The sequence below is a fragment of the Coptis chinensis genome, unplaced genomic scaffold (genome assembly GCF_015680905.1).
Source record: "Coptis chinensis isolate HL-2020 unplaced genomic scaffold, ASM1568090v1 utg1343_pilon_pilon, whole genome shotgun sequence".
In the NCBI taxonomy this organism is placed as follows: Eukaryota; Viridiplantae; Streptophyta; class Magnoliopsida; order Ranunculales; family Ranunculaceae; genus Coptis; species Coptis chinensis.
Window position 1 is genome coordinate 200,146 of NW_028238100.1, and position 17,905 is coordinate 218,050.

General features: G+C 37.1%; 3 protein-coding genes across 4 annotated transcripts; 1 reads left to right on the forward strand and 2 right to left on the reverse strand.

Annotated features, from left to right (window-relative positions):
* Positions 1 to 46: 46 nt before the first annotated feature.
* On the reverse strand, positions 47 to 4,095 carry LOC147474117 (S-adenosyl-L-methionine-dependent methyltransferases superfamily protein). Its single transcript, XM_086586649.1, has 8 exons — positions 3,729 to 4,095; positions 3,411 to 3,555; positions 3,267 to 3,329; positions 2,756 to 2,819; positions 2,514 to 2,614; positions 1,869 to 1,913; positions 910 to 1,380; positions 47 to 443 (listed from the first exon to the last, which is right to left on the reverse strand). The coding sequence occupies exons 2-8, from the start codon at positions 3,546 to 3,548 to the stop codon at positions 276 to 278; spliced, it is 1,050 nt and encodes a 349-aa protein (XP_086442775.1). The 5' UTR covers positions 3,549 to 3,555; positions 3,729 to 4,095; the 3' UTR covers positions 47 to 275.
* An 871-nt stretch (positions 4,096 to 4,966) lies between these two features.
* On the reverse strand, positions 4,967 to 11,912 carry LOC147474118 (uncharacterized). Its single transcript, XM_086586638.1, has 10 exons — positions 11,749 to 11,912; positions 10,483 to 10,972; positions 9,875 to 10,022; positions 8,689 to 8,799; positions 7,443 to 8,505; positions 6,900 to 7,142; positions 6,483 to 6,552; positions 6,044 to 6,201; positions 5,528 to 5,594; positions 4,967 to 5,322 (listed from the first exon to the last, which is right to left on the reverse strand). Exons 1-10 carry the CDS (start codon positions 11,893 to 11,895, stop codon positions 5,174 to 5,176), a joined length of 2,646 nt encoding a protein of 881 aa, XP_086442764.1. The 5' UTR covers positions 11,896 to 11,912; the 3' UTR covers positions 4,967 to 5,173.
* A 1,463-nt stretch (positions 11,913 to 13,375) lies between these two features.
* Positions 13,376 to 17,696, forward strand: LOC147474119 (Calcineurin-like metallo-phosphoesterase superfamily protein). Of its 2 annotated transcripts, none has more exons than XM_086586605.1 (4): positions 13,376 to 13,710; positions 14,265 to 14,506; positions 14,647 to 16,206; positions 16,956 to 17,696. In XM_086586605.1, the coding sequence occupies exons 1-4, from the start codon at positions 13,404 to 13,406 to the stop codon at positions 17,070 to 17,072; spliced, it is 2,226 nt and encodes a 741-aa protein (XP_086442731.1). In that variant the 5' UTR covers positions 13,376 to 13,403; the 3' UTR covers positions 17,073 to 17,696. The 2 variants fall into 2 exon arrangements, with proteins under 2 accessions (XP_086442731.1, XP_086442732.1); XM_086586606.1 differs by having other exon boundaries at positions 13,576 to 13,710; positions 14,249 to 14,506.
* The last annotated feature ends 209 nt before the right edge of the window (positions 17,697 to 17,905 follow it).

Below are 17,905 nucleotides of genomic sequence, written 5' to 3' on the forward strand. Positions count from 1 at the left end.
GAACTGGAATTTAATTGAAACACTTAGGTGTGGAGAGCAGAAAAAAGGAAAGAAAAACAAAAGGCTTGATATAGTTCATAATGTTGTGGACTTGTGGCAGTATGGTGAGCTCAGTGACAGACCTGTAGCTCCCTATTTTCACTTGTGTGGTACTAATAATTATTACAATTCTCTTTAACGGAAAATAAAATAAAATAAACAAATGAGATGTATATTACAAATGTCCAAAACCATTCAGCAGTTGCCTCAAATATGTTGGCCTGCTTCAGTTTCTCTTACTTAAGAAAGAACTTCCACATCTCTCTGTCAGCTGTTTCCATGATTGCATGAGCACCAAATATACCTTCCTCATCTACCAGACTTCTTAGGTGCCTTGCTCCGCCACCACCAAAATGGTTCCTCTTTGTGCCAACGTACAGTACTCCGTATGGTGGTCGCAAACACTGTTATATATCCCATAGCAAAGGTTAAGACAAAAGAAAGTAAAGTTGAAAATGAACAAGTATAGAATCAGCATGAATGGGATTTAAAGGTGAGAAGTTGGGAGGCATAAAAAAAAGGGAGCAAAAAAGTTGAAAAAAAAAAAAAAAAAAGACAGGCAAAAAATGTGTGAATTATGCTCATTTAAAGCTTGTCAAATTAAATTCAAACCAGATCCGAGCAAAGAAAAAAAGAAGAGATTATCAGACCATGAATTCGGAAAAGCAAATCGCCAATTTCAGCAATTCCTCGTATACAGGGAAAATAACCATGAAAACTGACACATTACAGTTGATAATACAAAAATTGTGTAATATGGTTAAGTTCCATAGTTTCTCAAATGGTCCTCGGTGTGACATTTTGATGTAAATACCTTTTGTAGTATGATTCAAGGGAAGAGTACCAACAAAAAATAATGAGAACACAAACCTTCTTTATGAGTGCATATAGCTTCTTCAAGGTGTTCGTTGAATATGGGATCTCAGTCATCAATATAACATCATAACCATCTTCTCCCGGGGCTGCCTCACCTGCCCTCTCCCACGCTCGGCTTCCTGAGAGTTTCTTAGATCGCCTCGAAGATGATTCATTCCCGATGACACTACCATCTTGACTGCTACAAACATCCATAAAATCCTCCTCTGAGTAGCTCAGGCTCATCCCAGTTGTCTTCTCAATTTCATCCTTCCTCACTACAGACAATACTGTATGGAGTTCCTCCCAATCCCCAGCATAGAAATGCACCTCAGGAGCCAGTTCATACCTAGATGGAGTTAGGGGGCCTTCAAGTTGTCGGCTTTGCTTGTCTCGGGCCTCCTCAAGATTCGCAACGACATTTGGTATGGTTTTGCATCTTACAATTTCTGCATTCAGATCTTGAAAATGCACTGTAGAAGCTCCCTGCATTGGATAGAATCAGATACAGTGAATTAAACCTCCATGTTCAAGTACTAGCAACACAACTGTTTTATGTCCCACCTGGTTTCACACTGATACTTGAAACATTCATTGTGTGCTCTCTAGGATCTCACCAGGAGGAACTAAAGACCCAATGAGTATAACTCCAGGAGTAGTACACCTAAGTGACCTACCAAGTCCCTTCTCCAAGTCTCACCATCCACTAAATCTTAAATCTGTCGACTTTTTGGAGGAAGACAACAAGCCACATTATAGGGTTTGACCGTAAGCAAAAAGAGGTCGTTATATAACCCTCTCCTGTTATCAGAAAAATATAATACTCTCCTGTCTGATAAAGTTGCAACCAACAAGTGTTTTCTATTACAGAAGAGATTACTAATATATCGGTATCAACTTATAGGGAGTTTCTTATGCATCATAAAACAGAACATTGACAAAGCATAACACTTGAGTAAACCAGTAAAAAGTACCTTTAAGCAAGCGAAGATCCCAGGAAGTCCATAGCCACAACTAAGCTGCAACAAGCATAGACAGTGAATTTACAAATCAAATCCTGTAGCAGACACAGAATATATTCAATTGAAAGAGTAATAGGAGACCATTTACGATGGTAAAAGGGATCATTTGACCCCACACCAAACATGTCTTTGGGTACAATGATCATAAGATCCAACCTCTCCAGAAGTCAGACTGCCTAGACGTCTTTATAATTAACTAAATTCTAGATTGAAATAGAAAACTACTAGTTCAGTAACGTAAAAGCTTAGTTAATTATACCAGAGAAGTATAAGTAACTAGATTTTGATCTAGGCGGAAGTCACCTAAGTAGAGATAACTGCTACCTCTACTCTTTATAGACCGAAACTTTCTTACTCATAAACTCATTCCACATGGCACACTCTTGTACAACTCAAGTAAAACCTATATTGACTTTTCTGATGTCGTAATTTGATAAAATACATGATTCTTAAACATCCTTTTTCTGTTTCTTCTTTTAGAAAAAGGAGATGAACTACGTGAACCTAACATGTGTTTTCATGTTAGGTGATAAAAGAGAATCCCTACAACAAAATCACACTTGGGAACGTTGTCTAACAGTACTTATGTTGACATACCTCAAGGACCTGTTTGCCTCTAAAACTCAGCTGCCCATCACGGATTTCGTTCTTAAGAACATTAACAAGATCAATGGAACTTTCCCACGATTTCAAAGAACCTGCAAAGCCATAAAATAATGTCCTGGAATGAAACTCAATAGAAAAAATTTCCTTTTTTCCTCTTAAGAACGTTTAACCAAATTCTGGTTACGGCCGACTACTTTACGGATATGAATAAGACCTGAAAATAACTTGCACACCTTCAGATTTAGAAGATACTTCTGAATTAGTGAAGCCAATGATATCAGATACGCTCACTCTTCCCTGTAAGACACGTAAAATAAAACCCATTCTTAAGCTTTTTTCCAATACACGGATGCAAGTCGACAAATACTCTAAACTCTAAAAGTCATTCCATACTGTTGTTAACATCCATTTGCATACAACAATAGTTAGAGCCTAGATCATCCTAGCTCCGAAATGATGTAAGTATATAACTCTATTAGGCTAGAAACTTAGTAGTTAGTACAGATAGACCTGTATTCTCCAAAGTAGTAGAACCAATACATGCATTGTAATTTAGGACTGAATTCTGAACATTTATTATAGAGCTCAGAAAAATTCGATCATACACGAAAGATGTTATATTCGTAATTCCAAAGAACTTTAACTAATACAGGGATAACTTTTTGACCTTCTAAATTCTATGCTTTATAATGAACAAAAAAAGCTTCTGTTTTTGACAGTTTTGAAACATATGATTGGAATTACCTTGAAAATGTTGAGTCCTTGCAGCTCCAGAGTTTCCCCAGCAAACTTGGATGGGAAAGCAAACTGTTTACCAGACAGTAAAGAACATTCAAACTTGTAACCATGCAAAAATGACTTTAACGGAAACGAAATATACAATGATACCTTTGAAGGTTGAATCTCAACGGCTGGAGATGGTAGTTGCTGCGGGCTCTTTTCAGAAACCGAAGAGATTTCATGGCTTCCTCGCTCTTGAGGCAACAAGCCCGGCCAGCACTGGGCAAGTATCGATGGTGCACGCATTTTAAATCTGCATAACCACATAGTCAAATTCAGAAAAAACAGGTTTGAGATCTTCATGAGTAGAAAAGATACAAACTTTGAAACTAAAACAAGAACACTCCATTTGTCAAAATCCAATTCACAGTAAAAATATAATAAGAAAAGGCCCAAATGAATAAAACAGAATGAAAAAAAACTTACTGAATCAGTCAAGAAGAAGAAGAAGAAGAAGAAGAATGAAGCAGGTGATGGTGAGTAGAGTTGAAAGATAAAGAAGAAAATGAAGGGATGGAAGGTTGAGTGAAATAATGGTGTGAAACAAAGAAGAAGAATGTTATTCTAATTCACATTTCCTATTATAGCCCTGACGGTACGACTTGGACTTTCTTCTTCGTCTTCTTTTTAAAGTTCAAACTGCGCGTGATCAGGCATCAGCTACTTACTTTCAAGTTCAACGTCAACGCCAACGCAGTAGCTTCCACTGTTCTTCTTTCATTTTCTAAGAGCAAGTTTTTTTAGCTTGCCCAACTAAATTTGGCACCCAAAAATAAAAAAAACCAATCGAATCGCGTTTTCTGTTTTGAAATGTTAAATGATACGTTTATGCCGTCCGTCCATTCTTTTGTAACTTAATTTTTTTTAGACGCACGACACATTTATGCCATCCGTTGAAATTTAACACACGGACGGACAGAAACTATGTCGTCTCCCGAACTTATTATAGCAGCTGCAAGATTTTAATTTTGGCTTAATTTTTTACTCCTTTCAAATTTAATACCATTTTAAAATGACACCGATTTGCTATTATGTACTTGCTGCTTGCCTCTAGCATTTTTCCCAAGTTTCATTTCTCAGTTTGTACTCCAGATTTATGTGGCAATTCATTTTGAGTTACTTGTATTACATTGCTAGTTTAGATTATACAACTATGATAAATATGAATAGGAATTAGTTTTTTGGAAAATGATCAAATTAGCGTGCGGAGGTAAATCATCCCACGTTTCCTGACATTAAATTTAGACCTCTTTAATTAATCACACTGACCCAGTCTCTACTGGAAATTTGGCGAGAAAGCATTTAGCAGCTTAAAGATATTGTTGTTTAATTCTCTTGTTGGCCCAATGTTTAGGAGAAAAAAGATTATCCAAACACATATGGAACATTCTAACCGATGTCATACACAGGAGTGAGGAGACAATTACACATGCTAACTAAACATGCAAGTCCAAGTCACTCAGATAGAATGACTCCAACCATCTAGAAGACTAGCAACTTACAAGCATATGAGTGAAGGTGACTTGCATGGCATTCACCTAAAACAGTATAATAAGTCGACGACTTTTGAGATGATTTTTAAGATACTGGATAAAGAAATTTCAGTGGCAAGCCTGGATCTCAGTTAAGAGTCAAGACTCAAGACCATAAGCATCTACAACTGATGACAGTCGAAATTGTTTCAATATAGAATTGAAATATTAATAGTAGACTAATATCTCTAATACATTCTGATACTTCAATACACATGCTCTTTCTTAATAATCGAACCATATAGTTGGTTTCTCTAGCATGTATAACTGGATAAGTACTTTTGAACTCCGACATGGAGGTGACAGTCCAAATCTAATGTAGCATCTGGATATCAGGACTTAATGAGCTTGTTTTGCCATACTGCGTAATTTTATCAATATCTGTGCCGCAGCTGATTCCCTTGCTTCGCGGGCATTGGACCGTATATCACCACCACCAGAAAACTGAAAATCAATTCCTTGGGCTGTCACATTGGACTGGAATCCACCTGCAGCAAGGTTTAAAACTAGTACTTAGAAACCGCAGTTTCTTACGAAAAAGACTCAATACCTACTAGAAAAACAATATCTTGTAGCATGGGATACTACTTGGGCAGCATACAATTGTGATACAGTTGGAAGACTGACTTCATACAATATCAAAAATAGCATCTAAAATATCCTTAATTGGAAATAAGAATTCCCCAAGCTTACCATGAGATGGGAGAACGGTGTATCGCGGCAATTTCCAGTTGTTTTCAGAACATATATCATCCAATTCCTGTAATAAAGTAACCAAGTAAGTATGATATTTGCTTAATAGAAACAGAAACAATATCTATCAATGTAACGTCCGTGGCTTATTTGGCCTTATGGAGGGCAATCATGTAAGACCAATAATTATGTAATACTCTGATCATCTGATGTAGGTGGTGATTATACAAAATTCAGTTTGTTTTCTATGTAAGGTTCGGTTTGGAGGTTCTCTTCCCTTACATCCTTGTAAACCACTCTATGCCTGTATGCAACCCATGTCCTGGCAATCAATTTCTAAGTTGATAAAACAGAATTTAGTGCCATCAGTGAGTTTATTTAGTTATTTTTTTGTTTGTAAAGACAAGTTAGGCACTTCAGAATCTGCCTTTTAAAGAATCAAACATTGAACTCCACGAAATTATGAAACGCAAAATTGTTTTTAGATGAGACCAAATGGAAAAAATAATTACTTGCCTGACATGGATTTTGTAATTGTAGAGTGGCCTCAGATAATCTCTTTCTCTTGACACATTTAAGTCGGTCTCCATGAGTTTCAGTAGCATCTGTTGAGGAAGCAGCATTACAAGCTTCAACTAAGGATTCAATCTTCCACACCAAGTTATCTTCACCGCCTGCAGAATTTTTAGGAAGATGTAAGTACCATGACCGTCTCATAATCTAATAATACTTTTATATGATGTGAATTTGTAGGCTGAAGAAAATATGGATCTACCCTTTGTGTCTAAGACTGGTTCTAGCTTGAAGAGAATCTTACAGTAAAGCATTCACTTAGTGTTCGCCTTTCTACAATGACTGAATAAAGTCTCTGGTCTATACCGAGTACTAGAGGCAAATGGAGGGAAAAAATGAAAATGAAATAAAAAAAGAGATCACATGGAACAGATTATAGTACCACTTATGATTGTCTCAATGTTTTTCTCACATCTGGCAATCTCATCTTCCAGTTGGCGTTGCTGATGATGCTGCCAATATAACCAAACTGTATTAATTATGTACACATGGGAAGTGGGCAAATAGTAAATAGGAAGGCATCAGTACATGCAGGCAATCCGAACCGACACTCTATTGTTCCCATGTTCCGGAGCAAAACTCCCAACTGAAACCAATTACATATTTCCCAGTCTTCAAACTTTAGTTCTCCACAGATAGACTGTACTCAGGCTTACGCATGTAAATGCATGTACTGTAAAACAGGTTTATGTAGGCTCTTGTCCCTGTCAGTTTTGGGCATGAGCCTACATGTCAATGTCTTTCCTTCTTCTGTATGTAAGTTGAATATGTTATGAAAATGGACAGCTTTATTTCATACCAGTTCATTCCGCCTCTTTAAAAGAAGTCCCAGGGAAGCTCTTAACATTTCATCCCCCTTTGAAGCCCATACAGCTTGAACTTTGACAAAATCACAAGTATCAGACTTGAAAGGAACCAGAGAATGGTCTCTTTTGGGTTCCTGAGCAGAATAAACAGTGGTATAAAATTCATTTCTACCAGCAACTTTTACAGATACGTTTTCGTTGTTGCAAGCTTTCGCCGCTGGATCAGGCTTATCTTCCTGTAAAATGCAGAAAAAGCCTATTATACCTCAAGCACGGACGACATACAAACACTAAACATATATTGGAGAAAACTAACGAATAATCATAAAAGTAGGCCTTATGGATTCTGTAACTGCGTACAATTCATCCCTCCACATACAGAATTTTTTTACATGTTGATGAACATGACTTAGGGTGGTTGAGCATAAGTTAAAAAGTTATAAACTGGACACTAACCATTTAACTGCTAGCAGCCATTGCTTATTTGACAGTGAGAAGTACTGAAAAAATAAAATGTAAATAATGGAAAGACATACCTTATCTGCAAAGTCACTTTTAGTAGACCGTAATGGGCATTCAGTAAAAATCTTTGTAGCAGCATTCTCGACAAGAACTGTAGGAGTATGCTTTCTTTCCTCACTAGTATGAGAAACTTTGAGTGATTTGCTCTCGTCTACATTGTGGAGACTGCTCATATGATTGTCTCCTTTCTCTTCCTGGTTTGAAGTCTCAGAACTGTTGTTCTGAAAATTTTCAATTTGGCAATTGCCGGAAGATCCATTGCTTTTCTCAGTGGCTACTGTGGTCAAAGGTTCAACATTCTTCGGGGGTAAGTCCTTGTCAAGGAGTCTTTTCGAAGTTTTTCTCTCCACACTGCGATGATAAAATTTGGATGACTTGCTCTTGTCTATATTGTGGAGTCCGCTTGTATGATCATTGCCTTTTCCTTCCTGGTTTAGTTTTTCAGAAGTGTTTGTCTCGAGGTCCTTGTGAGTTTCAATTTGGCAATTGCCAGAAGATCCACTACTTCTCTTAGTTGCTACTATGGTCAAAGGTTCTACATTCTTGGGAAGTAAATCATTTTCAAAGATCCTTTTCGAAGTAACCTTTCTGTCCTCACTAGGATGAGAAAATTTGGATGATTTGCTCTTTTCCATACTGTGGAGTCTGCTCATATCATAGTCGCTATTCTCTTCCCCGTTCAAATGCCCGGAATTCGTTTTCTTGAGGTCCTGAATATTTTCAATTTGGCAAGTACCAGAAGATTCATTACTTTTCTCAGTGGTTACTATGGCAGATTCAATATTCTTGGGAGGCAAGTCATTGTCAGAGGTCCTTTGCGAAGTAGTTTTTCTCTCCTCACTGGGATGAGAAAATTTGGATGATTTATCCTTGTCTGTATGGTAAAGTCTGCTTGCATGATTGTCACTCCCCTCCAAATTTTCAAAACTGTTCGTCTTGAGATCCGGAACACTTGCAATTGGGCAATTGCCAGAACACTCATTTTTTGTCTTAGTCAAAGGTTCATCGTTCCTTGGAGAAAGTTCCATGTTATTGTTCTCATCCTTTGAAAGTACTGAATCATCTGCCAACATTTCCCTGTGACAAAGGATAATAATTTCTTGAAGCATAACAGCACAGGATAACATAAGAGTATAAGAGAACAAAGAGCAGATGTGTTCTAACAATAGCGTTTACAAGATAAAGAATAAATACGGTTAAAGTAAGATTTCAGTGTTCCATTGGAAGATGCATTTTAAAAAAAGAGCAACTGAACAATACCTGGAAAACCACTCTTTTATGATTCCAGCATAAGGCAGCAAATGGAAATACTCAACAACGTCGGATGCCATGCTACCGTTGCAACTCTTTTTGACCAAAGGACCTTCCAAGCTTCAAATATGAAACAAAACATTCATCACAATAGGTATGCGGGGTCCAAAATCAAAAGGCTTCACAACCAAATTCATGCATGTGCAGCACTCAGGTGTTGCAAAATCCAGCAAAAGCATAGGAAATATCCTACTAAAAAACACATCCAATTTTGGCCTAATCGTCACAAAAAAGGTCAGCCAAAAAAATGTAACTTCTGAACCACTGGTTTGATGCTCTCAATGGAAATACAAACTCAGAAGACTGTTCATTCAAGTCAGCCGTGGTGTTAGAGAAAAGGCAGCACAACAATTGAATGGTCTTCCCTTACAGGAAGAACATTCCTGTCCAACATGTCTCCAAAGCTATTAATAAAGAAACTATATTTAACTAGAAGTACTGTTAAATAACATATTCTATGCATGGCCACCAATTAGTATATTCAAGATGATGCTTTCATAACCATCGTAGTCCAAAGTTTCTTAGATATGGTGCTTAGCAGGTAATCTTTAACTTTCCTCTTTTTCTTCAAATCAGTAGGATTATCCACTGAGATTGAAGTTTTAATGATAATATATATGGGTATAGATTCTCCCATCATGCCACCACTCCCAAGCCAAAACGAGGCCCACCAATTGCACAGTCCAACTCAAGGTTCCAGCTCAACTAGACGCAGTTAATATCTAAATAGAGCTTGTGCAAAAGTGCAAAGTGTGCCTCAAGCACCCGTGAGCCAAAGCACTGGGACACCCAGTTCATATGCTGTGCAGACATATATGAGCCTGAACGCGTGACCATCACTAACCTCAGTGTCAACAAATGTTTAATGCTTTCGTTTGGAAAAGAGAATCCAATTGGAATACAAATATCAGAGAGCACATCATTCCATACCTAGTGCTTGAGACGAGAACTACTCTACGTATAAACACACAGTGTAAGAGATTGGGTAAATGTTTTAGGCCAAGACTATGGGTACAGAGTGGGTAATTATATTATTTCTATCAGGTATCACATGTGTTTATTAGCAGTAGAAAGCAGTTCCATTACTTCCATATCTAAGGCACACACTGAAAAACCAAAATTATTAGTATCAAACCTGTTAATAGCATCTTTGATAGGGACCTCAAATGCATCTTCTTTAACTGATTTACACTTCATTACAAAAAAGTGAGTGGTAGTCTTCTCCTCACTTAGTGAATAGGCAACATGGCTTTCCAAAATGATCAGCTCTGCTGGATCAATACCTGTTCAAAACATACAAAGCATTTTTACTGTGAGCAAAACTCCTCTTCTAATTATTAGTAGCTTCCACACTAACAACTACAGATATTACACAAGTACACTGGAGATATAGAAAGCAGTAACATCAATTGCATTTCACTTCCAATTAGGCCTTCTCTCGGATTTTGATGGAAAGCAATGTAAATAGGTACATCAGGATTCATGTATTCTTGGTATATATTTAATTATTTATCGTTACATCGTGTTGGCAGTATTGCTCGTCTCTGTAGATACTAATAGTATGCATGAAGAACCTAACTGAGAAGTAATTGGTGAAAAGCAAGAAGTAGCAGCTTAAAACAATGAAAGTAACATGATAGATGAAAACTTGTGTTCATATCCAACAAGCATCAAAAGTGTCTACCAAGTACACATATAACTCCATATATATTTGATCAGATAAATTGTAGAGAGGTAAGGTACCTGTTGTTTCCTTAACAGCTGACATTGCAAGTCTTTGCAGACAAGTTTCATCATTAGTGGCTCTCTTCCTTTTACTTTTCACTTTTTCTCCCAACACACATTCTGATATATCACCACTTTCACCATCATTTTTTTCTATTAGTGACCAAACCCCCTGAGTTCTGGCACTGAAAAGAAGCAAGCAGTTTTCCTTGATAGAGTCGGTCAGAAAAACTGCAACTTTTGAAATTGGCCAACACTCCATGGTTGGAGCATCTTTCGATGCATCCAACCTTAAGGAAACATCACATGCTTGCATTATTGCTTTCTCTGTGATGGAGAGGTTGTTATTAGGTCCATCAGCACTAACCTTTTGCATGTATTTCAAATATACTAATAGACCCGGTTTAGCGATCACAGCCATCTTGCAGAATGACTCAAAACCAAGGAACTTTAGCTGTGGAAATTGTTTCCTGTGGTAATAGTTGTACAGTAGCACAACTGCATGCATCTGAAAGAACACAACACATGATATGATCATCAAAAAATTACTTAAAATTATTCAGAGTATCCAATCAAAGTCCATACCAAAATGCATATCAAAACAAAATCATGTTTTTATAACATGACATGTGAATCTGCCATATTACTCTCCTTTCCTTTATCAATGTCCACTTGTACATATTGATAAGAAGAAATAAATATGTACTTGTGCTCTCAAAACTCTAGTCGACCTATAGTTCTATGCCTGTCAGGTCACACAACCCTTGTTTCAAGGGCACACACGTTATATTCATCATGTTATTCTTGTTAATGATATGCTTAAAAATGCCTGTCATCGGTATGAAAGAAAATTGGCAGTCTTTCTTTGAGTCAAGCAGGCCAAAAAACATGCCTGCCATCGGTAACTAAAACAATTGAAAACAATGAAACACATTTTAAACTTAATTTCCTTTGCATTGTCAGTGTCCGTTCTTTTAGACCACCTATAAATGAGTTAATGAGCACCTAGAAAGATCTGCAGGTGACTTAATGCCCCTTGTCGATGATCCACACACAACAACAACACATAACACGATCTCTTCAAAATGGAGATGTGGTACTCTCCCTACCTTCATCCTTGTTCCTAATCACAACTTTAACTATAACACAGCATCATAAACATCATTTCCACATACAAATAACACAAAAAAAGCATAACAAATAACAAACTAAAAAAGAAAATGCAGCTCATTTCACTGTTTCCTTCACTAAACAAACAAAAAATGTGGAATCTTTATCATTTACCTGCTTTGCAACAGATTGTTGCTCAGACAGAGATGGAGGTTCATCTTTACAGGTTCTAACAGATAACACAGGATCAACAAGAAAATCCATCAATGCATGCACAGCATCTTCTGTCTGAACTACAGTTGATGAAGACTCAAAACTCATGTTTCGTTTTTTTTTTAAGCTTTGGCCTACAAACCATTCACAGAAGAGAGTGATGAAGCAAGTTTTTGAGCGGTATCTTAATATAGGCAGAAGGAAATCAAACTTCGTGCCCGCTATTTTTGTTATTGTGCTATGTGGACAGTTCTGAGCCGTCGATGGTAATGCAAAGATAGGAAAAGCAAATCACTAGGCATCAGATTTAACTGCAGCCCAACAACTTTCCAACTATCAAAATTACTGCTGTACTAGTCACCCAGTAAAAAGGAGTAAGGTGGCAGTTGAGAGAGTTGAGAAGTGGTAAGACTATAATAAAGAGGGTGATGACACATGGAAATTGGAGCCTAACCCAAAATGACACTTTGGACACTTTGAGGACTGCTAAAACCAACGTCTTGGATTTTTGGACTTATGGAAGGCAACAACAGGTGATATGTACCTGCAATATGTAACTTTTAATATCATGGGATTTAATTCCCAATGCAGGTGATTTTTAGGGGGAAATAACAATCAATGCTCCAATGCAAGAGTAAGTGACTTATTAAGGCAGCTCTTCACTGTGTAACAATCAAGCTATCACTTGCTACCTCGATAGTTACTGAGTTGTAAATTTCGGCCGAAACATTTTATTCCGTCTAGTGTGTTTTTTTGTTTTTATTTTTTTTTTTTTATGACATCTAGTTTGTTTTTTCGATATTTTTTTTTTTTACATTCAAACATAATAAAACATTTCGTCCAAATTTTAAAATCACATTTGCATTGGCCAATACCTTGTAGCTTATCACCAATAATATCACTATGAGGAGAAATAATCGTATGTGGTGTCTATGTATGTATAGGTAACAACTTGTTGTTTGCATTGGAAATGTTATGGGGTAGTAATAAATTTGATGATTTTGAACTAAGTGGGCGTAGACAGGGGTGTCAAAATGGCCCTCAAGTCCTTAGCCCGCCCACCACCGGGCCTCACTCCATGGGGGCAAAAAGCCTTCAAAATGAGACCCATCACATTAGGTAAATTTGGGGCTTTCACGTGGCCCCTCAAGCCTTTGAGGGGAGGGTAAGAGTCTAGACTTTGAAACTTAAGCCTTCATGAGACCCTCAACATTTATCACATATATTTTAATAAACTTTCTTACAATATATTTCATTTTAACATTAATATGTTAAAAATCACTTTAAAAAGCATTTATCTCTCAAGTTTGCCAACCTTATAATTTCATTATAATATGTTATGAAATAAATTTAGCTAATCTTAATTGATTAATATAACTCTTAACAAGTTTTTTTTAGTAGTTTGAAAGTTTAATTGTGAAGTCATTCAATTTTATCCGTTTTCAGAATTAAATGTTTAAATTTATTTTGTAAATTAAATTGGAACCTATAAGTACGTTTTGGCAAGCCCCGGACGTTTAAAAAAAAAAAAAAAATCAGCCCAGATAAAGTTTTAAGCCCCTCCAAAGCCCAATTCCAAGTGGTTAAAATGTCTTTAAGCTGGAAAGAATGAAAGAATGAAGAAGAAAATGAGGAAGGACCTCGTTCTTCTCCTTGTTCTCCTTCACTCCCTTTCATCATCAATGCATTCTGCAATCTCTTCCAACCCCTTCATAAATACCAATGAAGAGAAGACTCATTCGAGAACTATCATTAATTTGGATGGTGATGGTTCATTATCATCAGTGGTGTGGGTTGTTCAGCTATCTGATCTTCATTTCAGTGTATTTCATCCTGAAAGAGCTTCTGATTTTCAGAGTTTTGTTGGCCCAACTCTTTCTATGATCAATCCTTCTCTTGTTTTCATCACTGGTGATCTTACAGGTACCCTGTCTTTATTTTCTAAGCATTGGCCAGTTTGGAATTGTTTAGTTGAACACATTGGATTGCCCAAAATGAAGTTTTAATCTATAAAGTTTCATTCTTTTCCCATTTTTTAAAATCTCTAGTTGCTTATATACATGGTAATAGAAGGGAAAAGGCTGTTGAAGCTATTGTTTCACTTAGTTTTAGGAATGTGGTGATGTTTGAGGATGAATTTCTTAAGGGGTGAGTTTAATTTTACCTGGTGATTATTGCATTGTGATGTAAATCATGGGTTTTTTAAATTGGTGATTGGTTAAGATAGTATGGTAATGCCATCTCTCCAAGTTCTGAATGACATGTCAAAAGCTAGTGTGTATGCATTGCCGCATTGTAGAGAAAGGAATGCATATGGGATTATTATTAGAAAAAAACTACAAAGAAGAATGTTATATGCAATGCGTGACACACTGACCCACACTAATTCTATTATAAACACTTTTGTCAACCATAGAGCTTGATATTGTACATTAATTCTTATCACCTAGTGTTTTTCAAGTATTTAATCTTACCAGATGGGAAGAGCAAAGACTTACTAACGATGAAACAAAACGAGGAGGAGTGGAAAGAATATCAGAAAGTTGTAGAAGATGTTGTTGAAAGAAGTGGTCTTGACAAGAGAATCTTCTATGACCTCAGAGGGAACCATGACAGCTTTGGAGTACCAGTAGTTGGTGGCCCATTTGATTTCTTCTCAGTTTATAGTGTTAATGGGATGCTAGGAAGAAGGAAAAATGTCCATAGCATCACTTTAGAGGTAAATGCCCATCGTGTAGATTAAAGACAAAAGTATCCGTTATCTTTAAGTTCATTGTACTCGACAAGCATTGCTTGCTATTCATTTTCTTTCTCTAGTGTCATAGCACGTCATCTTAATTTTGTGTACTTCAAGTGCAGAGGGGTGGCCGGAAACATCTCTTTGTTGGATTTGACAGCACGATGGCCATAGGCCTGCGGGGGCCAACTAATCTCTTTGGACATCCAACAGATCAATTACTCAATGATATAGAAAATGAACTGTCACAATGGGATTCCCAGCATACTAAGCCAGTAACAAAGATTGCCTTTGGTCATTTTCCTCTCTCCTTCACAGCAGCCACAGAATCTGGTAAGACTCTGAAAGAGGTTTTTCTCAACCATTCCCTATCAGCCTACTTATGTGGGCATCTCCACACTAGGTTTGGTAAGAATTTGAAGCGGCACTATCACTCAGGTCATCAGTTTTTGTCATCAGAAAAATACTTCCAGTCAGACATTCACCAAACATCTTCACAAAGTGATTTCGATAAGGAGGATTGTCATCCTAGAGTCTCACCTGTTAAAGAATTCTGGGAATGGGAGATGGGAGATTGGAGGAAGAGTAGGATTATGAGGGTCTTGGCTGTCGATGCAGGTCATATCTCATTTGTGGATATTGACTCCAGAACAGAAGATACAAAAAGTATGATTATACTTCCGACATTTCCTCTTGACTCACGCTTCATGCTGACATCTTCACATCTCCATGAGTACAAGTGTCAGTCTACAAATTCATTGATTTATGATTCTGTAAGAGCTCTGATATTCTCAAAGTCGATGGTTGTGTCAGTTGTGGCAAGGATATATGATTCAAAATATAGGAATCTCGACTTAGTCATGGAGGAGACAATGAGAAAGCTTGAGAACTCCACTAGAGGCGACCTCTACACTATCCCATGGAATTGGAGAGCCTTTGAGGATCCATCTCCCGACAGGTTCTGGCTCCAAATAGAAGCAACTGACATAATGGGGAGATTAAGTATTAGCAAGCTAAGGCCATTTTCTATTAATGGTATCAGCGTAAAGCTCCGTTGGACGTGGAAGGAATTCATGGTTATGGGTTGCCAATGGGCAAGCTTGTACTACCCAATTCTGTGGTCTGTTATTATGTTTCTCTTCTCCATGCTTCTTATCTCAAAAGCACTTCACACATGTGCAAAGAAACCTTACTCATACAAGGATTTTAGCAACAAGAAAGGTTTAAGAAGTGGTTTACTGTGGCTCCTAACAGAGTTATCCACACCTTTTCCTGTTTGGCTTGGTTTGTTAATTTACTTGCTCTATTTGATATCATTCCCTTGGTTTCTTGGGCAAGTTTTCACTGAAGGTCAGGACTTGGGGCATATGAATTACAAGGGTTGGACCTTAAATAGCTCTAGTGAAAGGGAAAAACCAGCATATATTGGCCATCCTGATATAATGGTTATTGTTCTTCCACACCTCTGTTTTGTGGTCCTTCCAGCTATTTTCCTTATAGGATCACTTGCTGCTGAAAGGGAAGTATATAGAGAGCACTATCTATCACTATCGCGGAAGAAAGAAGATGACTACTACGACAATTACAAAATAAGCAAAAGATCAAAGCTTTTTGATGATAAGCGTTTGGCGAGAAAACTTATAATTATTGCTTGCATCTTGATTATGTGGAAACATTTTAAGGTAAGGCTTCTACTCCTATGATTGCATATTTCTTTTCATCTTCTATTTTTTATTTTCATTTTTCATTTCACCTTCAATTTCGGGTGTATAATTCATTGAGGATCAGCAGGTGTTACTTGTTAGAAATTAGTCAACCTCAGTGTATGATAGTTTTTAGTTTGTGGAGTTATGTTCCTAAAAAAATTGCTTTTTCCTAATAAGTAGTTTTTCACACAATCATTTTCAGAAATATTTTCTTGTTGTTTTCTTTCCTCATATTGCCCACAGTTTCGTTCTTAAGTTAAAGTGTAAACCATACGATGGTTAGGATAGGATGTCTAGGCATCGACCTTCAGCATGAGAGAATTACAACTATTAATCCACATATACGACACATCCAGTATTATACTTTATCATATAATATAGGACACCTGTTGAATCCTTGATGTGCATGCAGCATAAATACTAAATTTTTTTATTCCCACTCCAAAGATTTACCTGCTCTTTGGGAATTTCTTCCATACAGTTCGGCGTCTCTAGTTCTCTACTTAAGACATCCTTAAGATATTTGCACAAATTATCATACTTTAGAGTTGAGACAGCTTCCTCATCTACACTCGAAGTTATTTATAAAGATGAATATCTACTTTTCTCCATTCTGTTCACTCAGTGTGTGAAATATAGTAGGTGTTTGTTGAAACTACGGGTTGAATCCTGCTAGCGATAAAAGACCTCTAATTTTGCTCATTTTTCTTTTGTTGTTTTTACAGAACTCTAGAGCTATGATGAAGGCTTATGAGATGAACCCGGTTCTCCACTTTCCTGTATATTGCTTTTCAGTTCCATTATTTTTGATCTATTCAGTCTACATGACCATGGGAGTCTAAATGGAGCATGTGAGCGCCTAAGGAGTCAAGCGGTAAGGTTAACTTTAAAAAATGACATGGAAGATGCTTAACATTTTCCTTTCAAGGATTGAGCTGGTTGTCAGCGTCATGCATGCCTTCTCTAAGTATTGAGGATAGTCTCTGAATACCGAAAATCAGAATTGATCAGAGAACCTTTGAAGTTAGTTTTAAATCTTAAACTGAATAAAGGAACCAGTGTTTGGCTTTAACGCGGACTGCAGACCTCAATTGCATTGTACTTTCTGATCACCATGGTACTTCATTATTGGTTGTTGCACACTTCAACTCAGGCCCATTGATGGTGAAGAATATATGGTACCATCCGCCTCCAAGCACCATTCGTTACAGGTTTAATATACTTGTGCAGGATCGTGATACATACAACAGTTGATGAGCTGTATACTCACATAGCATGTAGGCTTACTTCAGTTTTTACTGAATACAGCATGATTGACGATGTATTTGCTATTTAATTCAGCCATCTGCTGTTGTTTTTCCAACTTTAAATTTTACTGTTTGAGGGATTCCTCGAGGTGGTGTAATGCATATATTGAACCTAGTTTCTATATCGAATGTCAAGCACCCACTTGTAATTTTTTTTAACCTTGTGGACTTTTCATATATGTATTGATATTTGATAATTGGAACCAAAACTAAAGGTCAGATGTAAATCACTGAGTGGCAAAGCAGTTGATAGAGATGATGCATTATTTGGTCTTAAAGAAAGCACTGGATGACTGGAAGAAGTAAGTTTGTGATAAGTGGGGCTGCAATGGTGCAACATCTAGAATGCTTCCGTATTCCATACCACA

Excerpts from the sequence above, each read along its gene's own strand:
- LOC147474117 (XM_086586649.1), bottom strand. The coding sequence starts at position 3,548 with ATGCGTGCACCATCGATACTTGCCCAGTGCTGGCCGGGCTTGTTGCCT. Across the intron at positions 3,330-3,410 it reads TTGAGATTCAACCTTCAAAG|TTTGCTTTCCCATCCAAGTT; the intron begins GTATCATTGTAT and ends TCTGGTAAACAG. Across the intron at positions 2,615-2,755 it reads AGTATCTTCTAAATCTGAAG|GTTCTTTGAAATCGTGGGAA; the intron begins GTGTGCAAGTTA and ends ATGGCTTTGCAG.
- LOC147474118 (XM_086586638.1), bottom strand. The coding sequence starts at position 11,895 with ATGAGTTTTGAGTCTTCATCAACTGTAGTTCAGACAGAAGATGCTGTG. Across the intron at positions 10,973-11,748 it reads AACAATCTGTTGCAAAGCAG|ATGCATGCAGTTGTGCTACT; the intron begins GTAAATGATAAA and ends GTGTTCTTTCAG. Across the intron at positions 7,143-7,442 it reads AAAGTGACTTTGCAGATAAG|GAAGATAAGCCTGATCCAGC; the intron begins GTATGTCTTTCC and ends TGCATTTTACAG.
- LOC147474119 (XM_086586605.1), top strand. The coding sequence starts at position 13,404 with ATGAAGAAGAAAATGAGGAAGGACCTCGTTCTTCTCCTTGTTCTCCTT. Across the intron at positions 13,711-14,264 it reads CATCACTGGTGATCTTACAG|ATGGGAAGAGCAAAGACTTA; the intron begins GTACCCTGTCTT and ends TAATCTTACCAG. Across the intron at positions 14,507-14,646 it reads TCCATAGCATCACTTTAGAG|AGGGGTGGCCGGAAACATCT; the intron begins GTAAATGCCCAT and ends CTTCAAGTGCAG.